This window comes from Bison bison, unplaced genomic scaffold (genome assembly GCF_000754665.1).
Source record: "Bison bison bison isolate TAMUID 2011002044 unplaced genomic scaffold, Bison_UMD1.0 scf7180017864101, whole genome shotgun sequence".
In the NCBI taxonomy this organism is placed as follows: domain Eukaryota; kingdom Metazoa; phylum Chordata; class Mammalia; order Artiodactyla; family Bovidae; genus Bison; species Bison bison.
In genome coordinates, this window is record NW_011494673.1 from 1,377,565 (window position 1) to 1,391,406 (window position 13,842).

At 42.7% G+C, this 13,842-nt stretch overlaps 1 protein-coding gene across 4 annotated transcripts in view; it reads left to right on the forward strand.

The window, feature by feature from the left end:
* PRKCE (protein kinase C, epsilon) overlaps positions 1 to 13,842 on the forward strand; it is a 546,168-nt gene that overhangs the window by 194,737 nt on the left and 337,589 nt on the right. The window contains exon 1 of one of the 4 annotated variants that reach the window (XM_010838629.1): positions 13,372 to 13,395. The exons of the other annotated variants lie outside the window; for them this stretch is intronic. Coding sequence (XP_010836931.1) covers positions 13,393 to 13,395 — 3 coding nt within the window. The 5' untranslated portion in view covers positions 13,372 to 13,392. Of the gene's footprint in view, positions 1 to 13,371; positions 13,396 to 13,842 lie in introns of those variants that run through there. 4 annotated transcript variants of the gene reach the window in all.

Here is a 13,842-nt window from a genome sequence, read left to right on the forward strand (position 1 = left end):
GTAGGGCATCTGGCCTGGCTGACATGGCACAAGCTTTGCACTACCAGGGTAGATGCCCATCAGATCACTGGCTTTTCCTGGCACTGCCAAGGGGTTAGCAGGCTTACTTCATACTCTGGAAGCTGCCACAGCCTCAGTCCCTGCAGAAGGCTGACTTTGCACTCTGGCTCACTACCGGGGCACAGCCTAGTGTGGTCATATGAAAGCTTACTGGGTTTGGTGGTGGTGAGGTAATCTTGAGGCAATCAAAGTAAATGAGGGATAATTTGCAGGCTTCAGCAGGACAGTCACATTGTTAACACAATTAGTTCCATTAATGCTCCCTAATCATCTAAGATAAACAGACGGCCTTTGAAGTCAGGGAAAATATCTCTATGAAGTAAGGAAAGGATGAAGTGATCAGCTTCTTTTTTCTTCAAAGCACTTATCAATGTGAATCCTGACCAAAACATTAAAAACACCCACCGCCTACCGTGTATGCATGAGGGGATCAGGGAAAGGGCTTGGGGAGTCTCTTCAGAGGAGGTGGGGCAAAGACCAGATGGACAGCTATGGCTTGGGTTTAATCATCCTGTGTCTGCAGTAGGGCATTGGGTTAGATTGGTTGAGACAGGAAGTGGGAAAGACTTGGGTTAAATGAGATACCCTGCTCCCCAGATAAGGTCTTTAAGAAAGGCTAGGATGAGCTGTGGACCACAAGCCCAGGTGGGATATTGAAGTTCTCTACTTCCTCCCTCCCTTTCTCTTTTCCTCTTTTCTTCCCTTCTCCTTTTCCTCTTCTTTATCTCTTTATCTCAAATACATATAGAAGTAGACAGCATAGAATAATGGATTTTCTTCTATGCACCAGCCAGTTTCAACAGTCATCATAACCAATGACCAATTTTCCAATCATATTTAATTATCAGCACCCCCTGCTCTATGGGGGATTTTTCTTATTCATTGAATGTTGCTCATCTATTTATGAATGATGGGGCTCCTGGAATTTCTGGTGGAGATTTCTTGTCTCTTTTTCTTTTTTTTTCCTTCCTTAGAAGTTGAATGGGCCAACAATTTAGGTCAATATAGAGGTTTTCCTAAGAAGCTGCATCTGGGGCAAGAAAAGTGGGTGAAGGATGTGGAGTCATGGGGCCTGCAAAGGCAACAGAACCTGGGTCCATTGGTGGGCTAGATGCACTGGTGAGTGGAAACACCTTTTCATTTTTATTTTTAATTGCTGACAGTTTAACTTATCTCCAGCTGAGCTGCCCACTCTAGACCATTTATACACAAGAATAAACATGGGAATAACAGCTTCCGTAACAGTAGCTATGTCAGCCTCAACTTTACCTGGCTGTGATTCTAAATCTTCCTAACCTTTTCCTGTGTCTTGCCTCAGAACACATGAGTGTTCCCCTGTGGGGATCTTGCTTGTCTGCAGTCCAAGAGAGCACATTGCTCAGGGGATTCCAGCACCCAGCATCTTGCTCCATTGTTTTCTTGCAACAGGCCTGGGAGTGCGGTGCCCATTGCAACTCCTCTTCCACTATGTCCTGACTGAATTTGGAGTCAGGGTGTTTAACGGTCAGGGGAGGGATACTCAATCTGTTAGAGAAACAGCAGCAGGCAGATAGGCTTCCCAGAAACAGGAAATGCCTTTGTGCTAACTTCAAGCATTATTTCAATTTTTCTACATTTTTTTCCTCACCACATGAACCCCATGCGTGTGTGCCTGCTCAGCCACTCAGTTGTGTCTGACTCTTTTGTGGTCCCGTGGACTGTGGCCCTCCAGTCTCCTCTGTCCATGGGATTATCCTGGCAAGAATACTGGAGCGGGTCGCCATTTCCCCCTACAGGGGATCTTCCTGACCCAGGGATTGAACTCTTATCTCCTGTGTTTCCTGCATTGGCAGGTAGGTTCTTTACCACTGAGCCACCTGTGAGGCCCCCGACATGAACCCCACCTTGTAACAGATACAGCAAGTTCAGTGATACATGAAGTCAACATCACATCAGGCTTTTAAAAAAATTACTGTGTATGGGGGTGTAGGGGTGGGGCAGGGACGGTGGATAGAAAGAGTTTTGGCCCTCTCTTCTGAAGACACAGAGAAAGCTAAAAATCAAGGCCTAAAAATCTGCCACAAGTCTGGGATGAATGTGCATGTTTGGTGTGGTGGTTTGGAGGAAGGAAGAATGAAATCAAAGCAGAGTCCACCTGGGGCAGGCGAGGTGGGCCTCTGTGTGGAGGTCTTTCAGGCATCTGGGCTGGTCCCTCTCATCTTCCCAATCGCTGTTCTTATGGCCCAATCTACAGATCCTCATCCCTTATCCAGCCCTTTCAAGGCCCAGATTTATTTAGAAATTCAGAATTTTGTGTTTTCTAGAATTTATTCTGTATATTCCATAATAACCCCAGCAGATTCTGGGGCAGTCCTTTATGATTGAACAAATTAATATTTCTATAACACAATTGTATAGATTTTCACACTAAGTGGAATAAGCAGAGACAATAAATAGCCGTGTGTCAGCTTGGGTCAAGGTTTGTGGCAAAGGATTTTCACTCAAATTTCAAAAAAGTCTAATTTTTAGAGCATTTTGGATATCAGATTGTGGGTCAGGGGTTTTAGCTCTGTACTGCCTCTCTGCTAGGGACTTCTGAATTCAGATCTTAAGCTTGGACTTTCCCTCACCCTTGGCTGTCTCAGAGGTGTCTCCAGCCATACCTGTCCAACCTCTGCTCCGGATGTCCACTCCTGCCCTGCCTCCTTCCTGGTCCTCTCCTGCTTGGCCAAGGACAGCTTCATGTTTTGCTCAGGCCCCACAACTCCATGCTAGCCTCGAGCCCTCTCTTTATCTCAGGCACTGCATCTAATCCATTAGGAATCCTTTTGGCTCCACCTTCAAAATATGTTCAGAAACTGACCACTTCCCCTCACCTCCACTATCCCATCCCTTCCTAGTCATGCTGTCATCTTCCCTGGATTATTATGATAGCCTCCAACTCTCAACTGGATTATCATGACAGCCTCTGAGTTGGCCTTCCTGCTTCCTGTCTCGCCCCCAAGGTTTATTCTCCACACAATAGCCAGAGTGATCCTGTCAAAGTGCAAGTCACAGCACATCACTGCTCTGCTCAGACTTGCCTCTGGCTTCCCATCTCACTCGGCGACAAAGCCCAGCCCTCACCACACCCCCGCCTCTGGGACCTTGTCTCTGGTGACCTTCCTCACCCTGCTCCTGTCTCCCCATCTCCCACCCTGGCGAAGGCCAGGTCCTCTCCCACCTCCCAGCCTTTGCACTTGCTCTTCCCTCTGCTCGTTACACTCCTGCTTTCCTCCTAGAAATCTGCAGGCCTGACTCCTTGAATGTCAAGAAGGCCTTTCTTTTTTTTTTTTTTCAAGAAGGTCTTTCTTGATGACCTTAGATAAATGGACACTCAGTCACCAAACCCAAAATTTTTACTCGCCTTTTGACAAGTAAAACACGAAATACTCTGAAGGGAAACCAACAAAAGGTTTAACAGGTTAGAAAAGATCTATTAACTGAAACTTGTTTTCTGTTACATATACTCTGGGCAGTGAACAAAGCACTGACTATTCTAAGGATAGACTTAAAATTTTTGAACTTTATTCTCCTTTGATGCCTTTGAAAATCTAAGGACTTTTTTGTGCTTGGACTTTTTGTGTGCTCTCTTCTACTTATTTCAATCCCTGCCTCTGTTAATTAGTGATTGAAGATAGCCCTACAGTATCCTCACAAAGTGGATGGAGTTGAGAGCGCCTCTCGTATGGTCTGTAATACAATATACATGTGATATAGGTCTTTTCTATACTTGTCCAAAATATATGGAGATCTGATGTCCACAAGAGAAAGTCACAGGTTCAGAACTATTCCAGCATTCAAAGTTTGGACAACTTTCTGATCCCCTTTGCTATGAACTTCAGGAAATATCTTTCCTTCTAGTTCAGATGTTGGTGGGACTTCAGCGCATGCATGTCTGATTTGTGAGTCCAACTGTATTTGCCTGTTCATTTTACAAGGCCTGCAACTTCATAAATGTGTAGAAAACAAGTAGAATTTTAAGGAGAGTTGCTCATTTTTAGAGAAGAAATAGTTCCTGCTTTCATGTATTCTTTGTATCTGAAAACCAACATAATCATTTCTTTATAGCAAAAGCCCAGTTGAACATTCACACGTGCTTGTTAGGTTACGTGTTAAGGTAGGCTTTATCCCCCAAAACTAGAAATTGTATCAAACTTATTTTATCTTCTTTACTATTTTGGCACAAAATCTAAAAATTTTTTAAATTTAATGTTTTCCTTCAAAATTAAACAGAGCCAACTGATTAATATCTAATTGAGGATAAGATTTTACTGATGTTGACCTGCCTATTAAATTCCATTTTCCTCTGTATTACGTGTTTGAGGTCTATGCTTGGTTTTTTTAGAACCAGCATTTTACATTTTTTATAAATTTTCTTTAAAAAATTATAGGACAGTGAGGACAAATGAGAGAATATATTCCTAAGAATGCCTGTAAAAACAAAGATAGTGATACCACGTGTTAGCCCAGTATGGTTATATCATAGCAGAAGTGTTTCATCATTACCTGGTTGACAAAGTCTATGCTGGTAGGAAAGTTTGTTACATGGAAGGTAGTTTAAAAGTTAACTGTATATAAGGTATAAAAATGTGGGCCACATCATCCCACAAAAATGGAGGAAGGGTATCGTCATAGTATAAAGAAAGATTTAATCAAAGCAAACAATTTTGAAACTAGTACATTCTATTTGGCTGAGCTACTGAAGCTTCTCTTAAGATGTTCTAACTGTCCCCAAATGAGGAATATGCCTAGCTACTAACCCCTTGTAACTAGTGATTAGGATTGAGTAGTGCTGTGAAACATTTGACCAGAAAATTATGCTTTTTTAGAAGCATGTCGAGTGAACATAATTTGTCCCATTTTTACCTTGCACCTTAAGGAATTCTTAAGGAAGCCTGGTGGCTCAGAGGTTAAAGTGTCTGCCTGGAATGTGGGAGACCCGGGTTTGATCCCTGGGTCAGGAAGATCCCCTGGAGAAGGAAATGGCAACCCACTCCAGTACTCTTGCCTGGAGAATCCCAAGGAGGTGGGAGCCTGGTAGGCTACAGTCTTTAGTGTCGCAAAGAGTCAGACACGACTGAATGACTTCACTTAAGGAATTCTGCAATGAAAATCGGGATAACTGAGTGTCTTTATTTTCAGCTATAGACAATTTATTGAGATGTCTGAGTGGATTGCTTGACCTTACTCTGCCTCAGTTTCCTTACCTGTAAATGAGGGGACTGAGCCACACAGTGTCATTCAAGCAACAAGTTTATTGTTTGACTTTTTAAATCACAAAAGTTATAGTAGAAAGTAGAAGAAAAGACGAAGTTTAGAAAGCTATGAATATACACAAAGAAAAATCACACATTATTTCACTCTCTGTGGATAACATTTTATTTTTTAAAAATTGGGTCATAATATACCTATTCCTTTGTCATTTCATTTTCTTTCCATTTTTAATACCATATTTTGCATATCTTTCCATGCCATTAAGTATAATTCTACAAGTTTTTTTTTTTACTTTACAATGGCATGGTATCTAATGATTTGAATATGCTACAATTTATTTAAATAGTTTGCTATTATTGGACAATTAGTTTCTAATTTTATACTCTTCAAAATGTTGTAATAATGATCCTTGTATTTAAATCTTCTTGCACATGTGTGATTTGGGATAAATTCCCAGAAATGGAATTGCTACGTCAAAGGATATAATGGCAAACCGCCCTACAAATTTTGTGCCAATTTGCACTTCATTAGCAGTGTATAAGGGGGTCTATTTCTCCTCTGCTCTTGGATAATATCATTTAAGATGATATGTCTTTGGAATTTTCATTCAAGGTGGCCTTGGAGCAAATACGTTGATTGCTTTGCCTTCTCAAGGTCCCAATTAAATAATAGAAAAGTAAAATGATGGGAGATACAATTTTATAACAATAAGTGAGCAGAAAGATGCCATCAACAAACTATTTCAGTGAATTTCTGGGAAAAGAAAGGAGAAGGCAGGTGGCAACCATGGGATGGAATAGAGATATAAAGGAGCCACAGCTCAGAACATGTGTGGAAGGGTACCAGAGCCCCGCCTAGAGCTAGCTGTTCTGCAGAACCCTCAGGGAGCTCAGGCATGGAGACTCAGTCACCCCAGAGGCAGAAGTGAGATGTGCAGCTGAAAGCAAGTGACTGTTTGAAGGTCTATATGTGGAATATGCCAAATAATAGGAATTTCATGGAGAAAATGAAGAAGTCAATAGCAAAGGACACATAGAAGAACCTATCCCACAAATTCAATAAATCCAAAGAACAAGCACAATGAATCAAAAAAAAAAAAAGATACCTTGCACATATCATGGAATTTCAGAACTCTGAGGATAGAAAAGAGATCCTAAAACTTCCACAATGCAGACTACTAACCACACGTTACTAATCATGGCGTGAGATCCTGAAACTTCCAGAGAGTGAAGACAAAACAATGTCACCTACTAAACAAAAGCAACCAGGCTGATATTAGAGTTCACTGGCAATATCAATGTTAGAAAAAAAGTTCTGATAATAATTTTTTTTTTTAACCTAGAACTCTATATCTAACCTCTAAACTATCAATCATGTGTGAACACAGGCATGCAAGGTCTTAGAAAGATGGCTTTCTATGCATTCTTAATCAATATATCAATCAGAATGTACTTTACTGGCAAAAACAAGGGAATAACTCAGAACGAGGAAGATGATGGATTCCAGCAACAGTGACTGCATGCAGTAGAGCGGTGAAAATGAATCATGGTGCTACAACTGTGCAGGAGACCAGAGAGCAGTCAGCCCAGATTAGGGAGAAATGGACAGTGAAGGTCACCAGAAGTGCAGACCCTTAAAAAAGGGAACCCAGGGGAAACTTAAGGATCTGAGAAAGGCAATTGGTAGAGTGGGAAAAAAAAAAAAAAAAGGGCAATCCATTTGAATTTTATGCCAGGTATATTCTTCATTTGGAGAAGACAATGGCACCCCACTCCAGTATTCTTGCCTGAAAAATCCCATGGATGGAGGAACCTGGTAGGCTGCAGTCCATGGGGTCGCTGAGAGTCGGACACGACTGAGCGACTTCACTTTCACTTTTCACTTTCATGTACTGGAGAAGGAAATGGCAACCCACTCCAGTGTTCTTGCCTGGAGAATCCAAGGGACAGAGGAGCCTGGTAGGAGGCCGTCTATGGTGTTGCACAGGGTCGGACACGACTGAAGCGACTTAGCAGCAGTAGCAGAGCCTATTATGTTGGAGAAGGAAATGGCAACCCACTCCAGTATTCTTGCCTGGAGAATCCCAAGGACGGGGGAACCTGGTGGGCTGCCAGATGTCTATGGGGTCGCACAGAGTCGGACACTACTGAAGCGACTTAGCAGCAGCAGCAGCATATTCTTCATTGAGTGACATATGGGGTGTCACATTGGACTCATAGAAAAGAAAGTATATGTGATATCATTTACAAAGTTATAATTTTACATAAATACTATTACTTCATTTTCAAGTGTTGAAACCAACATATACACAAAACATGGAACTCAACTACAGTTAGAAAAGAAAATCAGTATTGTTAACATTGATGTGTGCATACTTAGTGACTCAGTCGTGTCCAGCTCTTTGTGACTCTGTGGACTGCAGCCCACGTGGCTTCTCTGTCCATGGGATTTTCCAGGCAAGAATACTGGAGTAGATTGCCATTTGCTCCTCCAGGGATCGAAGCCGTGTCTCTTGTGTTGGCTTCTTTCCCACTGAGCCACCTGGGACGCCTGTCCACACTGATAGTCGAACAGTAAACATGTGAAGGATAGGGGTGGGGCTGGAAGGATTCATGGTCTCCAGTTAGAATGTGGAAGGTCAAGGGACATGGTCTATAGTTGATGCAACGAGAAATTGACATTTAGATTGCTTTTTTGCAGTTGTAGAGAAGAATAGAGAAGGAATTGAGAATTGCAGTGTGGAATTATTTTGTAGAGGGAGGAAAGTGAAGTGAGGTGGTGAGTAAACTAAATCCTCATCTATCACAGCAGCAAGGCAAGAGCGAATGTCTAAAATAAGAAATCCGGAAATTGAGGTATAAACATATTATTTAAGGACACTGTAGTGAGGGCTAGAAAAACCCAAATAGAAATTATTAAAATTGGCTCCCTCTGGGGAGTATGGGGCAAGAGACTGCTGCCTCTTATTGTAAGTTCACATGTAGCTTTGATTTTTAAAAACTGAACACATCATGGTACTTAATTTTGTTTATATTTTAATAAACAAATAGCTCAAGAATACATAGCCCCAAAGAAACTTTGACTAATTTGATAGGCAAAAGAAAAAAAATTTTACCCTTAGTTAAATTTGCATTACTTTGCTTATTTGAACCAAGTGTTTTCAAAGTAGCTTATAAATCTTAGCTTTCATGCCTCTGTGATTTTTATAAAACCCTTCTTTTCCTCATCAGGCATGGTTCCAACTATATGACGCAAGTGAAGTCGCTCAGTCGTGTCCGATTCTTTGCGACCCCATGGACTGTAGCCCACCAGGCTTCTCCGTCAATGGGATTTTCCAGGCAAGAGTACTGGAGTGGGTTGCCATTTCCTTCTCCAGGGGATCTTCCTGACCTCGGGGTTGAACCCAGATCTCCCGCATTGTAGGCAGGCACACACTTTACCCTCTAAGCCACCAGGGAAGTCACTTAATGATGCTATAATGCAAAGCAGTGGCAAATAGGACTTGTTATACAGAAAATCTCAATACAGCAATATTTCTAGGAGGGCATTTACTCCCTGAAACTGGGCATCCTGCCCTGTGTTTGTGTTTTATAGTCCAAACCTCCTAGTGGTTTTGCTGTGGGATTGGTGTTCCTTCAACTATGAACTCCAAGAGCAATGAAAAAGCTTTACTTTCATTATTCTTGTTCCCAAGAAGCAACTCTGCCTTCATGCACACAGCATGGGCTCCATGAACAGCTCACAATGTGTTCTTTCTCCAAGATCTCCTTGAGTCCTTACCTTTGATTGGGCCCAAGGTAACAGGAGCATTGGATAGGGAGTTGGAGAGCCCTGCCTTAATGCAGGCTCCCCTTCTTCAAGCTATGAGGATGTGGGCAAGCCACTGAAATCCCTGAATCTGTTTTCTCATTCCTTCAATTGTTAAGATAATTCTCTCTCTCATCCAGATAACATTTGTGAAGTGCTCAGTAAAGGGTGTTTATTAGACTTGTGATTATTAGCATGAATAAAAGAGTCTCTCTTTTTGAGATTCTCAAAGTGTTAAATAACAGTTATAATGTCTTAGGTTTTGAAGGGAGTCAGGAACTGAACACCTTTGTGAGCCATTGGTGAAGGTCCTACTAAGTTGTGATATTATAGAGACAGAAAGGTTCCTGGCCTGGAGATAAATTTTCTGGTTGCACAATCTTGAGCTCCTTACTGGGGCTTGGCTCTGTTCTATGTGGATCCGTTGAATTCCAGGTGGAGTCTCTACTGATTCCCTGCCATGTCCTGGATCAAGGCTGCCATGTGCCCAGTCCTGGATCAAGAACTGTGGACCCCTCCTCCCCCTAAAAGGGACAAGTGACTCTTCCCCAGAGGGTCTCAAAGTCTAGGCAAGCAATAACCCTAACGACTTGACAGCTGACATTGAGAGGATTCTAGCAGTGTGTCAGGCCCAACTCCAAGTGCTTTACCCTCTCATTTGATCCTCACAACACTCCGAAACAGGTCGCACTGACATTCTAAATGTGTAGGTGAAGAAATTGAAGCAGGGGCCACACAGCTTGTGACAGGCAGAGCTGGGGTTAGGCCAGCTTCAGAGCCTTGACACTCATTCACTGTGATTGGCTTAGAGTGAAAATCAGGAAACATGGAATAAAACACATGGATACAAGTATATGCAGTGAGAGAGAGCATTGTAAAGCAAAATGCAAAGTGCAGATGGGTGGTGAGTATTTTTCACTTCAAAATACTGGGGGTAAGTGGTTGCATTTCCTACTGTTTGCATTCAGCATCTGCTCATGGTTTACACATACACTGTCATCCCTGAAAGAAGAGAGGAAGATGACACCCTGACCTGGCGATACTTTGTAAGCCATCGCACCCCCTTGGCATTAGATTTGGCATTTTGGGATGTTTTTTCAGCTCAGGAAAGCATCTATATACACAGACTTATTTGTTTTTAGCCACCTCTGTCATCAGAGGGAGCCAGCTCTCTGGGTCTATTTCTGAGCCTGTTGAAAAGAGGAAGCAGGTGCTAGCTGAGTTGACTCCGTTTTTGTGGCTGGTGGGGAGCTAGAATCTGTAACAGGCCTCCAGTTCAGCCAACAGGGCTTCCACACGGAGATGCTGGCTGCTGCTCTCTTGGTATCTAGGACCTGGTTACGGCGGATGGGCAAGCAATATGTCAGCCAGTTTTGAGGGGCGTTTATATAAGATGTGTCTGGGAACGGAAGCAAGCTACTCTCCGGGGGACTGGAGGTTAGAAATGGGTAGTGAAAAAAGGTGTTGACTTAAATATTGTGACAAGTTCACACAAGGACACGGTTTTTTTCAGTTGGAGTAAAATTGCTTTACAATGCGGTGTTAGTTTCTGCTGTACAAATTGTGAATCAGCCATGTGTGTACATATATCCTCTCCTCCTTAAGCCTCCCTCCTATCCCCCATCTCTCCCCTCTGAACCATCACAGAGCACTGAGCTGCACTCCTGTGCTATATAGTCGCTTCCTGCTAGCTAGCTATTTCACACATGGCGGTATATATATATATCAATGCTACTCTCTCAACTGGTCCCACCCTCCCCTTGCCCACTGTGTCCACAGGTCCGTACTCTAGGTCTGCATCTCTATTCCTGCCCTGCAAACAGGTTAGGAACATGATTTTAAAAGTCAAATGGTTCAAAAGACCATAGAGTAAGGAATAATGCTCCTTTTCTGATTTCTGGCCCCTCAATACTATAGTTTCTATCCCTGTTGATTAAGACTCTTTCTAGAGAGAATCTCTGCCTAACGAGTATGAGTGTGTGTGTGTTTGTATACCCATATGATCACCCATTTTATTCACATGATAGCCTGGCATAATATACCCATTACACTATATTTTTTCCCACTTACTATAACCCAGAGAAAGTTTCATATAGGTCAATACGTTTAGATCTTTTCCTTCTTTTTATAGGGCTTGCATAGTCACCTACTGAATGATTTCCCATGATTTATTCAAGTGTCTCCTGATCATGGATATTTAGGTCCTTGAGGTCATTAAAAGCCATTCTAGAACATTTGGCCTATTTTTTTGTTTTGTTTTGTTTTGCATATGAGGAAATTGAGATCCACACACAGAAAGGCAGGTTTAAATAATTCAGCAGAGAACCTACATTTTGGATGTTTTTCTTGCTTTTACGGTATTTTGATCACAGAAAGACAAGAGAAGGTGGCTGTGAGTGTTTTGCACACGTGGGTGGGTGTGTGAATATATGCCTACACAGGTAGGTGTACATTATGTTGGGTGACAGATGTGTTCTTGAAAAACTCTGAATGAACCCTTTTATTTTTAAAAATGGAATATGAAATTTTAAATGCCCTGAGGGTGGGAAGATGATTTATTTTTTAAAGAAAAATTGTAGAGCAATCCTTATGTGAAATGATGTCTTCTTTTTTTCCTTTTTTGAAAACGACTTTATTGAGGTATAATTTACATGCAAGAAAACGCATCCATTTTAAGTGTGTGGCTTGATGTGGTTTAACAAATGTATGCATTCATGTCACCACCACCTAATCAACATATAGAAAAGTTTCATCTTCCCCAAAATTTCTTCTGTGCCTCTTTTTAAAAAAATTGAATATTTACTTTACCATTGTAAAATACAAAACTCAAAATCATTCAGTCATCCTCTATGCCTCATTGAATCCAGTTCTCATTTCCACCACCAGGAGATCACTGACAGTCTTTTTGTCATGATAGATTCGTTTTGCCTATTCTAGAACATTATGTAAATTGAATCATATAGTATGTGCTCTTTTGTATTTGGCTTCTTTCCCGTAGCATTCGGTTTGTTGTGTGTACCAGGAGTTCATGCTTCACTGCTGAGTAAAAGTCTATCGTATGGATGCGGCCTGGTTTACTTATTCATTGATCTGTTCTTGGACATTTGGGTTGTTTCCAGCATTTGATTCTTATGAATGAGGCCACTAGGAACATTCGTGTACAGGTTGATGGCTTCCCAATGCAGAAGACATCAGTTCAATCCATGGGTTGGGAAGATTCCCTGGAGTGGGGAATATTGGAGTGGGAAATGGCCACCCACTCCAGTATTCTTGCCTGGAAAATTCCATGGGCAGCAGAGTCTGGCAGGCTACAGTCCATGGGGTCACAAAGGGTCAGACATGACAGAGCACGCATGTACATGGTTATGTGATGGCTTCCCAAGTAAATAATCTCCATAATTCAGTTGTACAGATCCTCTTTTCATCCACTGCGCCAACATTTATAAATATTATTAAATCCCTCCAGTGGGCTGGACAGGCAGAATTTTGCCCTGCAGGATATACACGAAAGTCTGCATAATATCTTTGCACTTCCACGGAAGGTGTTTGAGATAGAAGCCATCCTCTTTTCCCCTTATTTCATGAATGTAAGTACTGTTGGAAGCCTGTGAACCGAGTGGAACTCTTAAAAATATTTAATTACATGTGTAACCTCTGCTTTTTAACCAGCCGGTGCTCTCTACCCATCAAGCTAGCAGCAAACTCCTCTAATGAAGAGTCTTTAGTTTAATTGGCTGCTAACTCCAAAATCAGCACCCAGCAGCTGCTTGAGAGCAGCCATTGCGGTCTCCACGTTTACTGCCTTCCAGAAGCAGTGGTTAGCAGGCAGGCCACTTGCTGCGTGAAGATCTCCTGCTAGGTCTGGCTTGCCTCTTCCATGCCCAGTGCCTCTGGGGATGGTAGTGTGCCCAGGGGGTCTCCGGGGAGAAGAGCCAGCAGTAAAGAGAATGCAGGCCTTGGGAAGTGGGTCCTCTGCCTCAGAAAGAAACCCTGAGTCTTCTCCCTCCTTCTTCCTCCCACTTCCTCCTCCCTCACTCCCCACCCTCCTTCAGGAAATACAAGAAACAGTCTATTATCTAGGACTTAATTGGTGTAACAGGGGCGGTGCAGCCTCCTTCTCCTTCCTGGAGTCATCTTTTTCTGACCCACTCTCTCCCTTTTGCTTCTTTCCAGGCCCTAGTGCCTAACAACAGATGGAAAAGGAAATGAAACTCAGATGGGGCCTCTGTGACCCTTGTGGGCTGCTCTGAGGAGAGGTTTGCCTCGAGGTCTTCAGTGAAAGTGGAGCCTATGGTTAGGAGGAAGTTTGACTATGAATTTTTTACCTCCTTTGTCTCAAGCCCCACTGCCCCCAAACGTAGGCATGCACAGTGCACGCAGCAGTGACAGCTAAAGCGGCTGCGTGGGTGGGGTGCTAGCCCAGTGGTCAGAGTTCTTGCTGGACAGGTGTGGTGTGGTGGGAGGAATAGAGGTTGCTGAGAGTCGGGAGCTGAGGGGGCAGGTTCTGACTCTGCCGCTCATACCTGACTGTTCAGCTCCAGAGGACTGGTCCCCAGAGACCACTGTGTGAACACTGCCCCTGCAGCTGTGTGTGCTCTCACTAGCCTGATTATCTTCCTTAACTTCAGTTTTCTCATCCTTACAATGTTGCTAATAATACTTGTTACCTTACAGGTTAATTGTGAGGGATCAATGAATAATGCTTGTGAAGGACTTTGTGAAGGGTCAGGCACCATCCAA